The sequence below is a fragment of the Callorhinus ursinus genome, unplaced genomic scaffold, assembly GCF_003265705.2.
Source record: "Callorhinus ursinus isolate GAN/ISIS: 27379988/994484 unplaced genomic scaffold, GSC_fseal_2.0 scaffold3, whole genome shotgun sequence".
NCBI classification, from domain to species: domain Eukaryota; kingdom Metazoa; phylum Chordata; class Mammalia; order Carnivora; family Otariidae; genus Callorhinus; species Callorhinus ursinus.
This window is the reverse complement of record NW_027397065.1, coordinates 53,755,049-53,773,748: the sequence shown is the minus strand read 5'-3', so window position 1 is coordinate 53,773,748 and position 18,700 is coordinate 53,755,049. Positions and strand designations below refer to the sequence as shown.

The following is an 18,700-nucleotide window of genomic DNA, read 5'->3' as shown; positions in this document are numbered from 1 at the left end:
CATAAAATAACCCTTAAGGTTGGAAAGAGAATTATATCACTATGGTTTTGAGTATCCCTATGGAATGAACCACAACTGGTTTATTCTGAGAAATCTCTCACTCTTTGTATAATGAATCTGTCATATGAATTTCTTTGATTAATTGATGCTGCTGTGCACAGACAGATCAATCTGTCTTCTTTTATTAGCAATAAGATTTTTAAAATCTACATGTTAAATTGATAGATTTGATAACATCTTAATCTTAGTTTAACTGCCTACATATTTAACTTTAACAATTCAGCTACATATGATCATCCAGAAATGGATATTTTTCTTTGTGAAGTCTTTCCCTAGTCACATTTATCTTTTTTTAAAGCATGGATATTAACTTAGCCTATTTAAAATAACTCGTTACTGGAAAGCAATCCAAGAGAAGGACCGTAAGTTCTTCACAAAACATATTTTCAATGCTTTTGACCAGAGATATTTCTAACAGTACAGAATATTTTCAACAGTTTTACTGTGGTATAACTGATATATAATAAACTACACATATTAAAATATACAATGTGGTAAGTTTTGATTCAGGTGCATCTGTGAAACCATGACCATAATCATGATAATAAGTGTATCTATCCATCACCTCCCAAATTTTCTCATGACCCTTCAAGTCCTTCCACTCCATCCCTCCGCAGCCTCCTGTCCCTATCCCTCAGGCAATCCCTGAAACACTTTGTCACTAATTATTAGTTTGCATTTTCTAGTAATTTCTATAAATGGGATAGGAGTTTATCCCAATATGGGAATACTGCCTTATGTGTTCCATTTTGTCTAGCTTCTTTCACTTAGCATAATTACTTTGAGATTCATCCATATTATGGCATGTATCTATAGTTCTTTCTTTTTTATTGCTGAATACAATTTCCTTATATGGGTAGGTCACATTTATTTATCCATTCACCAACCAAAGACATTTGGGTTGTTTCCACTTTTCCTATTATAAAGTTGCTATGAACACTTATATACAGTATTTTGTGTGAACATCGGTTTTCGTTTCTCCAAGAGTGGAATGGCTTGATTATAAGATTGGTTTGCATTTATCTTAAGAAGCTGCCAAACTGTTTTTCAAAGTGTTATATCATTTTACATTTCTACTGGCAGTGAAGGAGATTCTCGTTCCTCCATATTCTTTCCACAATACTTGATACATTCAGGCTTTTAAATTTTAGACATTTTAATGTGTGTGTGTGGTGATTTTAATTTCTATTTCCCTAATAACTAATGATGGTGAGCATCTTTTGCATTTGCTTATTTAACTTCTTTATATCTTCTTTGATAAAGGTATGTTCAAAGTTGTTGCCCATTTTTAAAATGTTTCTTTTATTATTGAGTATTCTTTATATATTTTGGATACAAGTTCTTTATCAGATATATGATTTCCAAATAATGTTTACCTAGCCAATAAATGGCCTTTTCATTCTCTAGTAGTGTCTTTCAAAAAGCAGAAGTATTATGAAATCCAATTAACCAATTTTCTTTTCATGGATCATACCTTTGGTGTCTTATCTAAGAAATCTTTGCCTAACCCAAGGTCACAAAGACCATATAAGTTTTATTCTAGAAGTTTTATAGTTTTAGGTTTTATATTTAGGTCCAGGATCTATTTTGATTTTTTTTTTACATGTTATAAGGTTAGCGTAATTTTTTAATTTTTATTTTGTTTTTTTTAAAGATGATTTTAATTTTTTAAAAGATTTTGTTTATTTATTTGACACAGAGAGACACAGCGAGAGAGGGAACACAAGCAGGGGGAGTGGGAGAGGGAGAAGCAGACTCCCTGCCGAGCAGGGAGCCTGATGTAGGGTTTGATCCCAGGACTCTGGGATCACTATCTGAGCCGAAGGCAGACACTTAACAACTGAGCCACCCAGGAGCCCCAGGGTAATTAAAAAAGGGGGGGGATTTTCTTTGAGAGAGAGAGCATGAGCGAGCACAAGTGGGGTGTGGGGGCAGAGGGAAAGGGAGATGCAGACTCCCCACTGAGCAGAGAGCCCAGTGCAGGGCTCGATCATGACCTGAGCCAAAGGCAGACATTTAACTGGCTGAGCCACTCAAGCATCCAAGATTAGGGTAATTTTAAATCTTGTTTCATGTGTTATTTTTGTCTATCTGCTACTAATTTCTAATTTTATTGGATTTTAGTCAGAAAACATACATGGTCATATGTAAATTTCGGGTGTATTTTAAAAGAAAATATGTTTTCTATTTGAGTGTAAAATTCTGTAATTATCAATTAGATCAAGTTTGTTAATTGTCTATTTAAATCCTCCATATATTTTTATTTATTTGATCTACTGTCTTATAAAGAAAGTATGGATAAATTCTTCTGATTGTGAACCTGTTGGCTTTTTCGTACATTTTTCTTAGTTTTAATTTTTTATAGTTCAGAATTATGTAGGTAAATATGTAAAGGTTCATGATTACTCAGTTATCCTAATAGAGCAACATGAAAACCCCTCTATTCTTAGTGTTCTTTGTTTTGAATTTCATCTCCTGGTACTTTCTTTTCAATGGTTTTTAAGGATATCTTTTCTATCCCTTTATTTCTACCTTGCTGCATTTTGTTGTTGCAGAAGTGTCTCATAACCAGACAGAGTTGAATAGGTTATGATCAGTTTTTATGCCACTCATTTAAAAGGCGAATTTAATAAGTAAGTAGTACATTTATTTTGATTACTGATGTATAGATGTTTTCTAGGTCTCATACGATTAATTTTGCTATTTTTCCATTTTTGCATTTTGCTGAATTTATCAAATATCCTTAGCTTTCTATCTTTATAGTATATTTTCTTAAATTTTATTTCTTAAAAAGAAATTCTCATGGGGCACCTGGTGGCTCAGTCGGTTAAGTGTCTGACTTCAGCTCAGGTCATGATCTCAGGGTCCTGGGATCTAGATCCACGTTGGGCTCCCTGCGCACCGGTGAGCCGGCTTCTCCCTCTCCCTCTGCCCCTCCCCCCACTCGCTCTCTCTCACTTTCAAATAAAATCTTTTTTTTTTTTTAAGATTTTATTTATTTATTTGACAGAGACACAGTGAGAGAGGGAACTCAAGCAGGGGGAGTGGGAGAGGGAGAAGCAGGCTTCCCGCTGAGCAGGGAGCCCGACATGGGACTCAATCCCAGGACCCTGGGATCATGACCTGAGCCACAGGCAGATGCTTAACGACTGAGCCACCCAGGCACCCCTCAAATAAAATCTTAAAAAAAAAAAAATTCTCATGAACAAAGTTCACACAAGAAAAAACAAATTCTATTTGATCCCAGTGAATTCACTCCATTCCCTAAGATAATTCCCTAAGATAGCTGAATATGTAACTTTTCAGATTTTTTATTTATTTTTTTTAAATGTTTTTATTTATTTATTCACAAGAGTCAGAGAGAGAGAGAGAGAGAGAGAGAGGCAGAGGCAGAGAGAGAGGGAGAGGGAGAAGCAGGCTCACCACAGAGCAGGGAGCCTGATGCGGGACCGATCCCAGGACTCTGGGATCATGACCTGAGCTGAAGGCAGACACGTAACCATCTGAGCCACCCAGGTGCCCAACTTTTCAGATTTTTTTAAAAATGTATTTATGTAGATATCATCCTACTTTCACTGTTTTAGTGTTTACCCTAATTTTTAAAGATATATATTTAAACTTCAATCTTTCTTTTAATTATAATCTATAATCTAAAGAAAATATACTTTGATTCTCTCTACTTGACTGACATCTCTCATGTTGAAATTAGAAATAACTCGTGTGTTCCTGTGATTACAATTAATGATTTTTCTTCACAATATGTCTAGATTTAAGTCTTTTCTTGGCCTCAGAAGACCCATTAAATTTGAATAGTCTTTTTTCACATTTGAGGTTTTTCTGTTTTCTTTGATTATTTTAATCTCTAGTTTCTCTTTACTCTCCCTTTACACCTCTTAGAGGGATGTTAGAACTTCTACTAACTATTCCTTTGGTCTCAATTTTCTCCCATACTTTCAGAGCTGTCCTTTTGCAGGGTATTCTGAGGAAATTCCCTCAGTCTTTAATTTTATTAATTTACATCTGAGTTGTGTCAATGGATATTGTCACTTTAAATTTTCGTTTCCCCAGTTCCATTAGATTCCTTTTCATGAATACAAAACTTATCTCTCTGAATGTCTTCTTCTGATCACTCTATTACCTCTAGGTCCTTAGGTACTTTTTCTTTTGATGGGGTAAGCTTTCTTTGATGGTGATTTCCCTCATAGTGTGGTATGCTGTGATTATATGCTTATCTTTTAAGAATCTACGTTTGCCAGCTCTTTTGTTTACCACTGCCTACTTTCAGTGATTAATAGGGACAGACAAGTGGCTTCTCTCCTGTGTGTGTGGGCTTCCTAACCCACCTGGCAGTCAGTATATTAGGACACTGCCTTGGCCTGAGTCTAGCACCCACTTCCAAGATTTAGTCTGTGGGTAAACACAGCTGCTATCCACTACTTAACACAAGGAGAGAAGAAAAATAAAGGCATGGCTCCAAACGTAAAGCCCCAATTAATAACTCTGATAAACTCTCTGATTAATAATCCTGATGAATTCTCCTTCTACTTCATGTTTCCATGGCCTGTATCTCAGTCTTTGTCATGCTTTCCTTTCTTCATTGTAGATTAAATCTGTGTTAGAGGTTTAACTTATAATCGTTTTCTGATTTTTGTCATTTTATGAGATTTTGGCAAAGGAGGGAGAATAGACATTAAAAAAAATCAACCTTCAATTTTCAATAAGTATTATGTATTAATGTATTAAAAAGTTAACTTTATACGATATTCTTCACATTACTTCTCACAATGATGCCATAAAATATCAGTGAATTTCAATATTAAAATAATCAAGCATTTTTAGTATAGAGCTTTTTGATAATACTTTGGACCTTAAGAAATTAAAAGCAACACATTTATAATGCCTCAAAATAAATCTAACCAGTTCTATTTTGTTCAGTTCTAGGATAGGTCAGAGAACCAACCTGGTCTGGTAAGAAATGAACAGCTACCAATATATTACCTCTTGAACAACTGACAAGTTGTCATTCTAATTATAGAGATCTAGTAAAGCTGTTTAATCTTTTCTATGAACTTCCATAATCTTTATGGCCAATATTACTCTCCCATCAAAATATCCAAAGAAATGGGCTCGGGATCATGTGCATGCACATATGGGGATTATATCTTTAGGTGATGGCATGTAGTTAGTATTTATTAAGTATTTACTGAAATGAATTTAATACAAAACACCATTTTGCTTCTGATGGGTCTAGCTTTACTCCAGTATCTTGGGGCATAACTTGGCAAATTTCTCTCCAGCTTGGAATTGCAGATATGTTTTACATCACAATATGATAAACCCTTAAGATTACAGTGTGTTTTTCAATTCTTTCTAATTTCATGGACTGGTATGCTAAATACTGTAACAGGATTGAGTACAAGATGCAATTAAGATCATACTGAAAGGAGAGACACTAGAGGAAAAGAGTCTAGGAAAAGAAAACAGATAAGACAAGTCAAGGAGTTGACAGTGGACTTGGTTTATGGATGAAACAAAATTAGACCAAGCCCACTGCCACTTCCATGACTTTTGTCGCAGACTGCTCCTAAATGGTCTTTTCCTCTGTGACGTCTCCTCTGTACTTTCTATATGATCCTAATGGCATCTTGCACACAATCCTATTATAGTATTTCCTGTACCAGACTGTAATGCTTCTTGAAGTAAGCAGTACATTTAGTATTAGTTCGTATTTCATGTACGTGTACCTGTTTCACACAAACACAAAAAGAAAACAGATTTATTGAAATGTCTACTCTACCAAAAAGAAAAAAAACAGAGGAAGTCCAGGTTAAATGAAAACAGAAAAAATAAAGCATTATAATCATGCAGAGTTGTTAAAGATGGGCTCTATGGTTCCTAGAGACCACAGTGAAGTAGATACTATGGGTTTCAAGATTATAAAAATAAACTAGTTCTGTTGTATCAAACAGGAGAATGGTTATCAGCATCCTCAGCTGCTGGAAAAGCAAGCAGCCTTGGAGAAGTTAACAGGCTTGCCCAATGTCCCATGGCTTGTTTTGATAGAGAAGAATACTGGTCTCTTGACTTGCAGTGCTGTTGCTGCAATACCATGCTGAAACCAAATACACGATGAAAATTAGTTGCTATTATGGCAACCCATGGGAGAAACAGAAATATCTATTCCCTTCTAAAGGTTAGGAAGCTCAGAACCCAGCATGAATGTTCTGTGAGGAAGTTCGGTAGAGTTGGAAGATATGATATGACCTGACTGCCCCAAACAGGAATCAATGGGTGAGGGAGCTACATTAGAGGTACATGAAACCCCTATTCTCAAGGCGGGGGTGATGGGTATCAAAAGGCCAGGACACCAGTTTCTTGAACATTGTGTGTACACATGTGTTTATGTGTGTATGTATTATACATCTGCGTGTGTGTGTGTGTGTGTGTGTGTGTATACAGTCTTAGAAGAGTGGATTGTTAAGTACTATACAAAACTATGACTGGGGAGGCAAATTAAAAAAAAATATCTTAGGGCATTTCTCCAGAAGAAAACAAAAATTAAGGTCAGGACTACATCAGCCAGTAACAGACTTCTGGGTCCCCAGATTCATTTATTTGGCTTTGCTGACTGTTTGGCTCAGTTTTCCCTTAGCAAGTGTAAAAAACGCTTGAACACCACCACAGTGGGAGCCTGTTCAACCAATTCAGATAGCTGTGGCCTTTCAACTCCCATCCAAGTGACTTGGCTTTATACCAATATCATTTCCCCTAGTAGAGCTAAGCCTCAGTGAGAAAGTACACAGCTCAGAGAGCCAGGAGTTAACTGGTTGTTCCCATTCCAGAAAGTCTGGTTCTTCTCCTAGATAAGGAAACAATACTCTATCAAGAAGTTTCGATCATTCAATATTACATATCACACTGGAACCACAACTATAAAAACAGAATTAGTGGAAATACCACTGTCTATCTTAAAGCATCTTAAAGCATCTCTTGGGGAGCTTTAGGCAACTGAAGTTTTCTTTTCCAGCCCAATCCCTTGGGAAATAAATAGTGATGATTTATTAAAACTTACATTTTGCAGATAAGAAAACAACAAGAAGTTCAAATGCACAGAGGGACAGAGCGTCTTGAGGCCACACTCTACTTGCTGAACCTCATTTCTTCCTTATAATTATACAACAGATATGGAATATGCACACTTGTGTGTAGCTGACTATAATTTAGCAGGTAGCATGATTGTAAGGGGGCCCTCCTTACAATTCCTCTGGCCCCCACTCTGTGCTGTCATGTTCCTTTACCAGCATCATGGTTTCTTGCCACCTCCAGAGACTTCCATGTCTGGAGATGTCGAGAAGAGTTTCTGAATGGCAACTTGTTCTCTCCTACACCAGCAAGCAATCTTAACTACACGTGTCCCTTCAAGCAATGTGGCAAAAGTGTTTTCCAGACTACCTACACTGTTTCTAATAGAAAACCATTTTGTTTATATGGTCCTGATTCCTTCCTCTGTCTGTTGGATAGTATGACTCTCAGAGGCAGTGACATTAAATTCCTAGGTATTTAGCTGGAATTTTTTTTTTTTCAATAGGAGGTGGTAGTGGGGATATGGAGGCAATAATCATAGTATATATAGGACTGGGAGAACACACCAAGTGAAATAAAGAGCTATTCTTCCTTCTGAATTAAGTTTTAATGCAAGATTCTGAAGGAAGGAAGCTTTATTTGGGTAAAAGACATCAAATGGCCTGGGTACAGAAAGCAGAGATTAAAAAGATGCAGGCAGCAGTGCCCCCTGGGTTGCCTGTCAAGAAATTTGCCCCGTACTGTTTCTGGAGAAATTAAGAAATGCAAATAACCTGGACAGATTAACAGCACCCGAAGATAACTAGCAGGATACAAAGAAACAGCACCTTTCACTATGAGGAGGTGGTGTATTCCTCCAGGCAAACAAAGAAACAGGACAGAGTCAACATCTGTTTCATATAACAGCTTGGCTGCTGAAAGAAGCAACCTTTAAAAAAAAAAAAAAATGGCTTAGCTGACAATCCTCAAAAATCATTCAATCACTATTGCATGGGCTAAAGTAAATGGGTAAGTGAACACAACTTGCACTTTTCCACACAACCCTCACCACCTTCTGAAGAAAAAAGTTGTCTTGTCTTTAGAGGAAAAAAATAAAGTGCAAACAAAAATCTTCATGAACTTTCTTTCTGATTGACAACTAGCAGCAAATACTGAAGCGTAAAAGACAGCTTACTGCTTTTTAGCTTTTGCCTTTCTGAGTATCAACAGGGAAGACAAGACTGCCAAAGAGTTTACTGGGTGGGGAAACGACTCAGACATAACTCATTAGAATATCAGAAGGAGAAAACAAGTCATTTGACAAAACCAATTGTGATTCCAGAATTCAGTTAGGGAAAGAAAACGGAATATTATGATGTCTGGATCCTCATCAATTCATGGTAACAAACTAAATGTGCTAAGAAATGAAAAATTTCCTCTTTGGGCTCCATCAATGTACAAATGCAATTTCAAAATCAAGACAAAAATATCTCCAAGTGCATCTGTAGATTTAAGAACTGGAAATTTCTAAAAGGAAAAATTACCAGAGCTGTAAGATCATTGCATCGGGACTGGTGCTTTCAACTCAACTAAATGCCAGATGCTTCATTCACCTTAGTAATGTGGTTACAATACATAAAGCCAAACAGAATGAAAGCAATTAAGAGACATGACAGAAAAGATTTTTCAGGTGGAAACTGAAACCAGAGGGAAAAGTGATAAGGTAGATGGGACAAAAACATTTAATATTAACACGTGTGTACTGCCAAAAACTATGTGAGGCTGCTAACCTGAAGACTCCGAGGAGGTCCCTTCCCTGTGACTTTTCAGTTTAAACAGGTGTAACAAAATAAAAATAGAAATTAAAAAAAAAAAAAAAAAAAGGAAGATCATCTTGTCCGCAAGGGAGCAAGGCATGACCGCAAAGAGAAAAAGCAATCAATGTGTGATTTGGGTTATTTCTCGAGCCTTTGGGGACAAGGCTTTATTGAAAGGTGTTTTTTTGAGGGGGTGGGGGTGAGGGAGGAGAAGGGTGTAATTATAATATAAATCTTCCAAAAATGTTAGCTATGGGCCAGGCGATTTCTAAGTAGCTGACTTATGTTAATTTAGTCCTCACAAATGGTTATATATAATGCAGGAACTATTATTACTATGTTTTACAGATAAGGAAGCAGAGATACAGGAAAATGGACTCACCTAGAATCCTACAGAATGAATGGGCTTCCTCTAATAGGAAGAAGGGAAACTTGCTGAAAGATTCATCTTTCTGTCTGTTCAGAATCCTGCTAGGTGTCTTGCACAACATCCAGAATAATAAATAGCACAAAACAAGCCGAGTAATTAATTAAAACTAAAAAAGGGTTTAGATTAGTTTCAACAAAAACCTCCCAAATGAAAGAATTTACAAGAAAAACAAACCCACTGAGCAATACTACAGAATGTCCTTTGTAGAGATCAGAACAGCCGTTCTCGATGGTATTAAAAATCCCTTCAAGTACTGAGGGGATTAACCCAGGAATTCGTTCTGGGCCTGTAAATAGCAATATTTGGCTTTACTCAAGGAGAGAAGTACACAAGAGTCTCCCCTTGTGTCCAATAGCTCGTCCATGCAAGGACAGTGCATCTCTTGCCACTGTAACTGCCACTTTCTAGAACTCAGCCTGGGCATGCAATATGTACTTAATAAATATCTGTTGAATAAATGAAATAAAAGGAATAAAAATATGAAAATGATGTGTTTGTATAAGCCTCGAGACAGACTGGAAGGTTAAGATTATGACTGATTCAGAAGCCAGTCTTTAAGAGATGGGAAGGGAAGCAGGACTCTAGCAGTGAGAGAGTCAGAACCCGAAGCAAACAAGAGTTGGACTTGAGAGTCAAAGAAAATCAATGATAGAAGCAGCAGCAGGTAACATGTGGAAGCACTTCTCTTGTTCCAGGCACAGGATAAAATGGGCCACGTAGAGAGTAACTGGTTAAGTGCTCAGATGGACATCCACCTCCTCCAAATAGCCTGGATCAAGTCCCCCAGTCTCTGTGCCTGGCTGTCCTGTGTCTCATTATCTGTGAGACAGTCCTAGCACCTACTCATTAGGCATGAAGCTGCAAAAGTGAAATGAGAACCTCACTGGAGGGAGAGAAATGGGAATAAGCAAAAAATTACAAAAAACATTTACAATTTCAATTTCACATAAATATAGGCGTCATCAGTGCAGCCTGGTGGGTGTGAGAGCCAAGTCAAGGAAAGCAAGTCATTCTCAAACTAGTGAAAATGGAACTTGTCCATATACCACCAGGCTGGGCTGATTATGTCTATATTTGTGTCACCTCTTATCTTGAACTTACCCCCCCAACACACAATTTCATTTTCAAAAAAATTTCATTCCTTTCAAATATTTGTTTTCATGAATGTCTCCATAATCAAATCATGAGTCTCTTGAAGAACGGGAATGTATTTTAAACATCTTTCATTCTCAACTCCTAGAATCATGCTTGATATACAATTGTGCTAGAATGATTGTATGAATGGTAGGCAAGAGCACACAAGAAAAATGTGAGTGAAAATTTTAAGAGTTTTTAGGTGAAAGATGTAGGAAACCCTCTCCTAAGAGAAAGCTGATGAGAACATAGAACTATATATGTATATGCTATACATACAAGTTACACATATAAACAAAATTTCTTATTAAGATCTCCCAAAAGTGACTTCCATTTAACTCCACTGGTCACTGTTAATTCCTTTCCTTCCATTTCTTACTAGATAAGGAACACAAGTTCATGCCTCTTCCTATTTTGAACAAGTAAGAAATTTAACTTAAGGTTGAGAAGCGGGATGATGGAGAGCCTTAGAACCATCTGAGAGGGGTACTCCTCCTGGCAGGGAGGAGCAGGGGTCATGCCAATCTCTTGAATTACCCCTACGGTAAGCAGAGCTATCTGAGCATCCCTATGTCAGCGATGTTGTGGCACTCAGTATTGCTATTTCTACAATCTATCTTCTTGAATTTCTCCCTTGACTTCAAGATTTTTCCCTGGATTCACACAACCTGACTGAACTTCTAAGAAACCCTCTACTGGTATATAAAGGTTTCATCATTGACCCTAAAACACTCCACTCTTTACTCCTGAAATTTTCACTCAAGCTACTGCCTCTCAAGCAACTTGGTTTCAATTGGTCACACATCTTCCTAGTATGTACCTTATATTGGGATGAGCTTCTTATCACATGAAATACACCCTGAATCCTAGGAAAGCTACACTCTTACCATGTGGTTAGCCTACTTTTCCTGCCTTCTTAGGTGAGACAGAGCCTAGTGTGCAGTCCTCTTCCAGACAGAGTAGCCCCTCAAAAAAATATTTTTAAATAAAGAACTTAGTGAAGGCACAATTAGATTCTACTCAGAAAAATCACTTTCTCCTTGAAACAGTCTCTTGACTGAAAACAGAACGCCTAAAATTGAGGGGGTAGAATACTGTATGCCAAACACATCCTCATTGGCCTGGAACTCACGTACCGGACCTAGTCCTGGAAGTTTTACGTTCTACCTATACCCCACACTATCACAGAATAACCATCACACGAACTAAAACGTTGCACCAAGCTCTATGGTATTCTCTTCATTGCAATGTTCATTACTGCAATTGTTAGGGCAGACGTTTTTCAGCAAAATTAAACCTTGCTTGGGAACAGACAGATTCCCACCTTATGCACCCCTGTCCTCTAATTTTTCTTTTATCGTATTGAATTTCAGTGTTACAGTGGCACAGAGTCCAGGCTACAAAAATTCCCTGAAGCATTCATGTCAATTGTCCAGACACATTCACTATCTGTATCATCCAACCAACATCCATAATAAACATCTTTATCAATTAATCAACAGTTTCTTACACCTGGAGGGGGTTCAATAAAAGTTTTGTGTCTAGCCTAGTAATAAAATCCTTAATGAAGTATCAACCACACTTAAAACCAAGAAAATTCTCAAACCATACGTTTTGTTCCCATGGACTTTTACAATATATCCTCTGACTATAATTCTATGGTCACTGAGAAGCAGAGTCACTAGAAACCACAAAGTAATATTAAAATATTCAACCTAAAAGAGCAGTCTTTTAAAAATTTTTATGTAGAAAAAGGATTCCATGCTAAAAACACTCATGCTTTAGAATTTTTGTAGTCATATGACAAAATCAAATGCCTTAAAGGATAAACCAGAATTTATCAGCCACGGTTGATTTAAATATTAATGCTATGAAAGTCAAAGGCAGCTATACAAAAAAACTGGCAGAAGTAAACTTGTCCTAGATACAGCTCTTTAAAACACCTGAGAAGATGAGCTAATACATTAGGGAGATAAAAATAAGGTGGCATCAAACACTATTAAAATGGCATAAAGTTTGTGTTTCAATTGCATCAAGTTAAAAATAGGTCAGTTAGAATGAACTTAGAAAAAGGGGTGGGGGAAGGTCAATATCACAAAGTGATTAAAGAGATGGAAGAGAACTTTCTTCTAAGTCATTAAACTCACCAATATGATCCTGAACTTCAGAGCACTTACCATTTGCCTGTGCTATTAGAGAATTTAGTAGGTTCACTGAATTGACTGATTTCTTTGTTAACCTATTTACATGGGTTAAGACCCTGACTGACATAAAACACAACCAAAAAATCCCAGACAGAGAGTGTAATGAAAGACTGAGTGATGTATAGTTTGGGGTACAGCCTATCCAATAAATGTGCTTGACCAGCAAAGAACCCGTTGGCAAAGATTTATTATCGGAACAAATACATTCTAAAAAGATCTAATACAATAAAACCTGGAGTATGAATACAAACTACTCTAAAATATAGTTCGTTGCCCTGCATAATGTATGGCTTATCTTTCTGTTATATTAAAATTTTCTTCGTACTTTTCGATCAGGAATAAACGTTTTGAACAAATAAAACCAAAGAATATGTAGTGTATGAAACAGAACCACAAGCATGGTTCTCTAATTAAAGGAAAAAAAGTTTATTACTTAGAACTCTTCAACAACCTTTAAAACATATATAAAGAGAAACACTTATCTCTATTACCAAGGGAAAAGGTAAAAATGAGTCACCTGCTAGAATAACAATTTTTTAATTACATTTAACATTAATACTGAATTAGCACAAATTTAAGCCAGACACAGAAAGGATTTTAAATGTTATACCTCCAAGTTCCTTTACATTCAAGATGGCATTCTGGAATGGCACTGCTTTTATACTAAAACCTAAAATTAAACAAAAACATAAAAAAGGAATTAGCAGCTTTTCTTTTAAAAATGCATAAAATGCTCAAAGCCTTTTTTAGGCTGATTAAGAGCTACTTTTCATAGCTTTGTATTTATGCCGGAAACAATTCAAGATACATTGATAACACATTATCCTCTTCAAATTTTCAAAACATGGTTGATAATTACAGCAAAACCTAACACTTTTTCAAAATACTGACCTATTCTTTAATATGTTATGTAACTTGTAAATTTTACCAGTAGTGAGAAAGAAATTTGGAAGTATAGAGAAACTTCAAAGAAAATATTAGATCTATGAGGATCTTTGCATCTAATTCCTAAAGTTAATTGTCTCTCACATATAACTAAGCAACTCTAGAGAGTAAGGTAACTAAATTATAACCATCTTATATTAGAATTACATAGGATTTATGTTATAGCTTTAAGGGCATGGTTAATATCATACATATATTTAAAAGTGCAACTGTAATTGTCTATTTATGTACATTTTATAATACATGCAGTGATTTCTATTACAATATGTATTCAGAGTATAGTTTTTTTATTATATATTTAGGACTTAACTATTATCATTCAAGTCATGATTTACTTCAACATATCTGGTTCACAGGTTTTAGTATAAAAGCTTAGCAGTTATAACATACATGCTTATATACCTACACACATACACCAACAAATACACTATTTCTAAAAGAATCCACAAGAAACAAACTAGTGAGGATTCTTGGGAGAACTGAGGACATGGAGGTCTTAAATATAAGATTCTTTTTTATTAAATATGATTCTTTTTGTTTCATTTGAATGTTTTGCTATATACAAGGATTTTATTTTGATTTTGATTTTTTTAAAAAGATTTTATTTATTTATTTGACAGAGACACAGCAGGAGAGGGAATACAAGCAGGGGGAGTGGGAGAGGGAGAAGCAGGCTTCCCACTGAGCAGGGAGCCCGATGTGGGGCTCGATCCCAGGACCCTGGGATCATGACCCGAGCCAAAGACAGATGCTTAATGACTGAGACACCAATGTGCCCCTATACAAGGGCTTTTTCAATTAAAAGCCCTACTAATTTTTTTTTAAGATTTTTTTTTATTTGTTTGACAGAGAGACACAGAGAGAGAGAGAGAGAGAGGGAACACAAGCAGGGGGAGTGGGAGAGAAGCAGGCTCCCTGTCAAACAGGGAGCTCGATGTGGAGTTCGATCCCAGGACTCTGGGACCATGACCCGAACTGAAGGCAGATGCCTAACGACTGAGCCACCCAGGTGCCCCAAAGCCCTACTAATTTTTAAAAGTTAATTTATTCAGCAATTTCCAACCACCTAAGTAATCTAAGGTTTTACACATTAGTATGTGCAATTTTAAGATAATTTCTTAGAAAAGGGATGATGATTTAACAGTATCAGATATTATGAAATTATGATAGGTGTCTAGAAAGGTAAAAAGATACACTGTATGCTGTGGATAAGAACAATTCTTTTACATGGTTCTGCTTTACTGTATAAAAACAGAAGTCAATATGTATCTTTTTACATTCTGCCCTATTACTACCACTCTTTTGCTGTATGTTGTCCTAGCACTTTAAAATTCTATATAGTATCTTCCACTTCAGGCAGTGAATATCACCTAATGGTTAAAAAAGGACTTTGGAGTCAGAATTAGGTTCAAATCAGCTCTGTGACTCTGGGCAACCTACTAGCCTTGGCTTTCATCGGGAATGAAGAATCTGATAGAATCTACCTCATGTAGTTGTTATAAAAATATGTAACGTATGTATTATGTTTATCACAGTGCCTGATACAAATAAGCATACAATATATGATTGCTAGCATTCTCTATCAATTGGCTCTGTATTGATGATTTCACCATTAGCTATGCCTGTCTCTTGCCTGCCTGAATACATTATAGACTCTTAAGAGAAATCCTGCGGGCTTATTTATTAATCTAAATACTTAGTTGGAGCTACAGATACTACCACTGAATGAAAAGTACCGTTATTAGAGTGACAGAAGTGTGAACAGTTGAAATTTGTAGTATAGAATGTGAATGTTCATTGGGCCCTCTAGGAATCTTCCAAAACATACCCCTCCTGTGTGGGTTTTAGGCAGACTGACGACACAGTCACTACAGTGTTACGGTTAATGGCACAGGCAGTCACTGAATCTTAGTAAAATAGCAGAAGGAATGAAGAGGCAGCCCCGCGTGGCTGAAGCACTGGCATGTACTCGGGCCTGCAGAAAAAGCCTCTCCAGGTGTCTGGCCTCTGGGAAATTAAGGAGAGTCAGTGCCAATCACAATATTCCTGCTGGCACCAAAATCTGCCTGCAGGAGACGTGGATGTTTGACTGTACCTACCTACCTCACAGGGGTGTCATATGGATTAAAGGGCAATGATTGTGAAATCCTGAAAACAAAAAGCTCTATGCAAATGCTCAACAGTCTATTACTGGTTATGGTCAGGACAACTCCAGTATGGATTTTCCAGAGAAGTGAGAAAGGCCCCAACTTTGAAAAAGACACAGTTATGGACTACATCAGCGATATTTAATTTGCTGTGATTCTTAAAAGCTGACAATATGCATGTGCCCAAGGAAAGGAAAAACCTTCCAGAAATTGCTGCACCCATATGCAAAATACGACTTTTGAAATTTATAATCCAACAGGCAGTTTATATCATTGTTACCCTCTTTAACCCTCACAGATATAATAAATTGACTGCAAAAATGTCCTCAAATGTTCACGCTAAGCAAAGTAACCTAGCAATGTTATTTATAGGCATATAAATGTTTCTGCAGAATACACACATTTTCTCTCCAAATAGAACATGTGTGGCTAGATTTATACTGCAAAGGTATATACAGTTTTCCATTTTGCTGTCTTCATATTTTTACAGTATACCCGTGGTAATGAATGTTCAGAGGACAAAGTCTACATACACATGGAAGAGAAACAATTTTTAAAAAAATTTTAGTCATTCTAAATGTTTGCAAGGATTAAAAAGAATTAAAATGTAAAGCTACACTTTCAGTTCACCAGAAGGGCAACCAAGAAGGGTGACTATCAGATCAACTCTTATTTATTCCTTTACACTGGGTTGGATGAGGTCAAAGGAAGGAGGGAGAAATATTAATATTTAGTGGGATATAATGGTCAAACCATCAAAATACCTTTCTCAAAGGTTGCTGTGAGGAATAAAAACCACCAGGATAGCAAAGGCTCCAAAGAAAGAATATCTGGGTTCCAATTCTGGCTCTACCGTTATCAACTGAACAAGTAACTTAACCCTTCTGTGCCTCAGTTTCCTCATGTATAAATGAGAACAGATGGCACTCAGTGCTATAAAGTGTTGAGTAAATAAAGCTAAAATTTCAGAATACTAATAGTCAACAGCTGACTACTGGAGGCTTTATATTTCTCCCAGTCAAGATCACATGCAGTCTCAAGGTCTGATATATCATGAAAGCAGTTGTAAAAATTAAACCTACAGAATGAAAACATTTGAGGACTTTTATAGACTAAACATCTAGCATCTTCCATAGCACTTCCTTTCCCTCTCCTAATTCCAGTCAACAAAGCCTGTCAATTCCATCTACAAAACAGTTCTCAAATAGGTCCGCTTCTCTCCATAACTCTGACCAAGCCACCACCACCATCTGGACAACTTCAAGAGTCTCCTAACTCAACGCTTTGCATCTCACATTGGCCTGCTCAATCACCTCCACACATCAGCAGGAGTGACCGTCTTGCAATTCACATCTGTTCACATCACTCCCCTGGCTAAAACCTACAGGTAACTTCTCCCTACTCAGGGTATAGTTCAAAACATCCAACAAGGCTCGACCTGGTCTGGTTCTTCTTTCCTTTCCCAGGCTTATTTTGTATCATCTCCCCCTCATTTTCATCTTCAGTTCTCAAAACAAGCTATGTCCTTTCCAACTCGGGGCCCCTGCACATTCTGTTCCGTCGGTGCCCTTTGCCCTTCTGGCAAAGTCTTCATCCTTCAGGTGCAATTTTAACTCCACTTCATCAGGCAAGCTTTCCATGGCATTCCTCAAATAGGGTGATTTTGGGGGATCCATGTTCTTCCAGTACTCAGTATGTCTATGTAATTTTCAGTGATAATTACGTATCAGTTTCTTTGTTTTAGGTCTGTTCCCCAGTTAGACGGCAAGAATCCCTACCAGAGAAAGGTTGTGCGGTATATCCTGTATGCCAGTGAGAGGCACATAATATGATTGCAGTATTTCTTTAAAGATCTATGCTATAAGAGTTTTTATTTATTTCCTGATTTAACTGTCACAACAATCCTAACATCACAGCACTACTATCGAGGAGGAAAGTGAGCCAGAAATACTACTACTGGGTACCATCTTAAAAACTTCACCCTAGGCCTTGTCACCAAAGCTCTATACCGCCTCTGGACACCAACAACCTGATCAATTCACAGGATTCTGTCCAATTTTGAACTAAATACTGGTGAAACTGATTGTCAAAACACATACACACCTAATAAACCCACTATTCTGCCTCTTTATAAATAATTTAATACGAAGAACCAAAGTAAAGTGTTCTTGGGGGGCATACTACAATGCCTTATTAATGGAATAAAAATAGCCTAAGTTCAGAAAGTACTTTTTCATTGGCATTAACAAAACCAGGAACTTACTAGGGGAGAGAAATATCCAACTCGGCCATGACACTAGGCTTGATCACTCTTCCTTGTCCACAAAATAGGCATCCTCTGATGCTCTCCACAAGCAGTCAGTGTGCTGATGTCCTAGAAGTCCTAGCCACAGCTCTGAGACTCACCAGCCACATTTTTTCTTGACCTTGAATCCCTCATCTGCAAAATGAGTGGACTAGATAAGCTCCTTGAGGTTTTTTCTAGCATTAGGTTTCCATTATTTGTATTAAACAAGAAAGAGGAAATGACAGTAACAACAGAGTCAATCATCAATGGCCTCTAGTATTTGGCTGAAGGCCTCGTGGGCAGGTCTCCCCAGACCCCACTCAAACAAGTTGATGGCTGAAGCCTAAGTTACGCAGTCATTTTTTCCTGGCCTCTCTAAGCTACATTACTAAGACTGAAACCTCCCCTAAGATTTAACCCCACAAATTTTAATAAATATATGACTTAGTAACTCTTTGGGGAAATAATTGTTTGCACAGACTTTCAGTTTTTGTCTTTTAGTCCTTAAATTCAGCAAAACCTGTGATACGAGGGAGATGATGTGACATTTTTTATGCAGGGAAAGCCTTCCTGGAATTGTAACAAAATTAGTTTGGGGAGTGAGGCTAGTCTAT

At 37.0% G+C, this 18,700-nt stretch overlaps 1 protein-coding gene across 7 annotated transcripts in view; it reads right to left on the bottom strand.

Annotated features, from left to right (window-relative positions):
- Nucleotides 1-18,700, bottom strand: part of ARL15 (ARF like GTPase 15) — a 395,889-nt gene that overhangs the window by 225,460 nt on the left and 151,729 nt on the right. For 6 of the 7 annotated variants that reach the window (XM_073890916.1, XM_025867288.2, XM_025867290.2 and 3 more), the window contains one exon: nucleotides 13,318-13,377. The exons of the other annotated variant lie outside the window; for it this stretch is intronic. In XM_073890916.1, coding sequence (XP_073747017.1) covers nucleotides 13,318-13,377 — 60 coding nt within the window. The remainder of the gene's footprint in view (nucleotides 1-13,317; nucleotides 13,378-18,700) is intronic. 7 annotated transcript variants of the gene reach the window in all.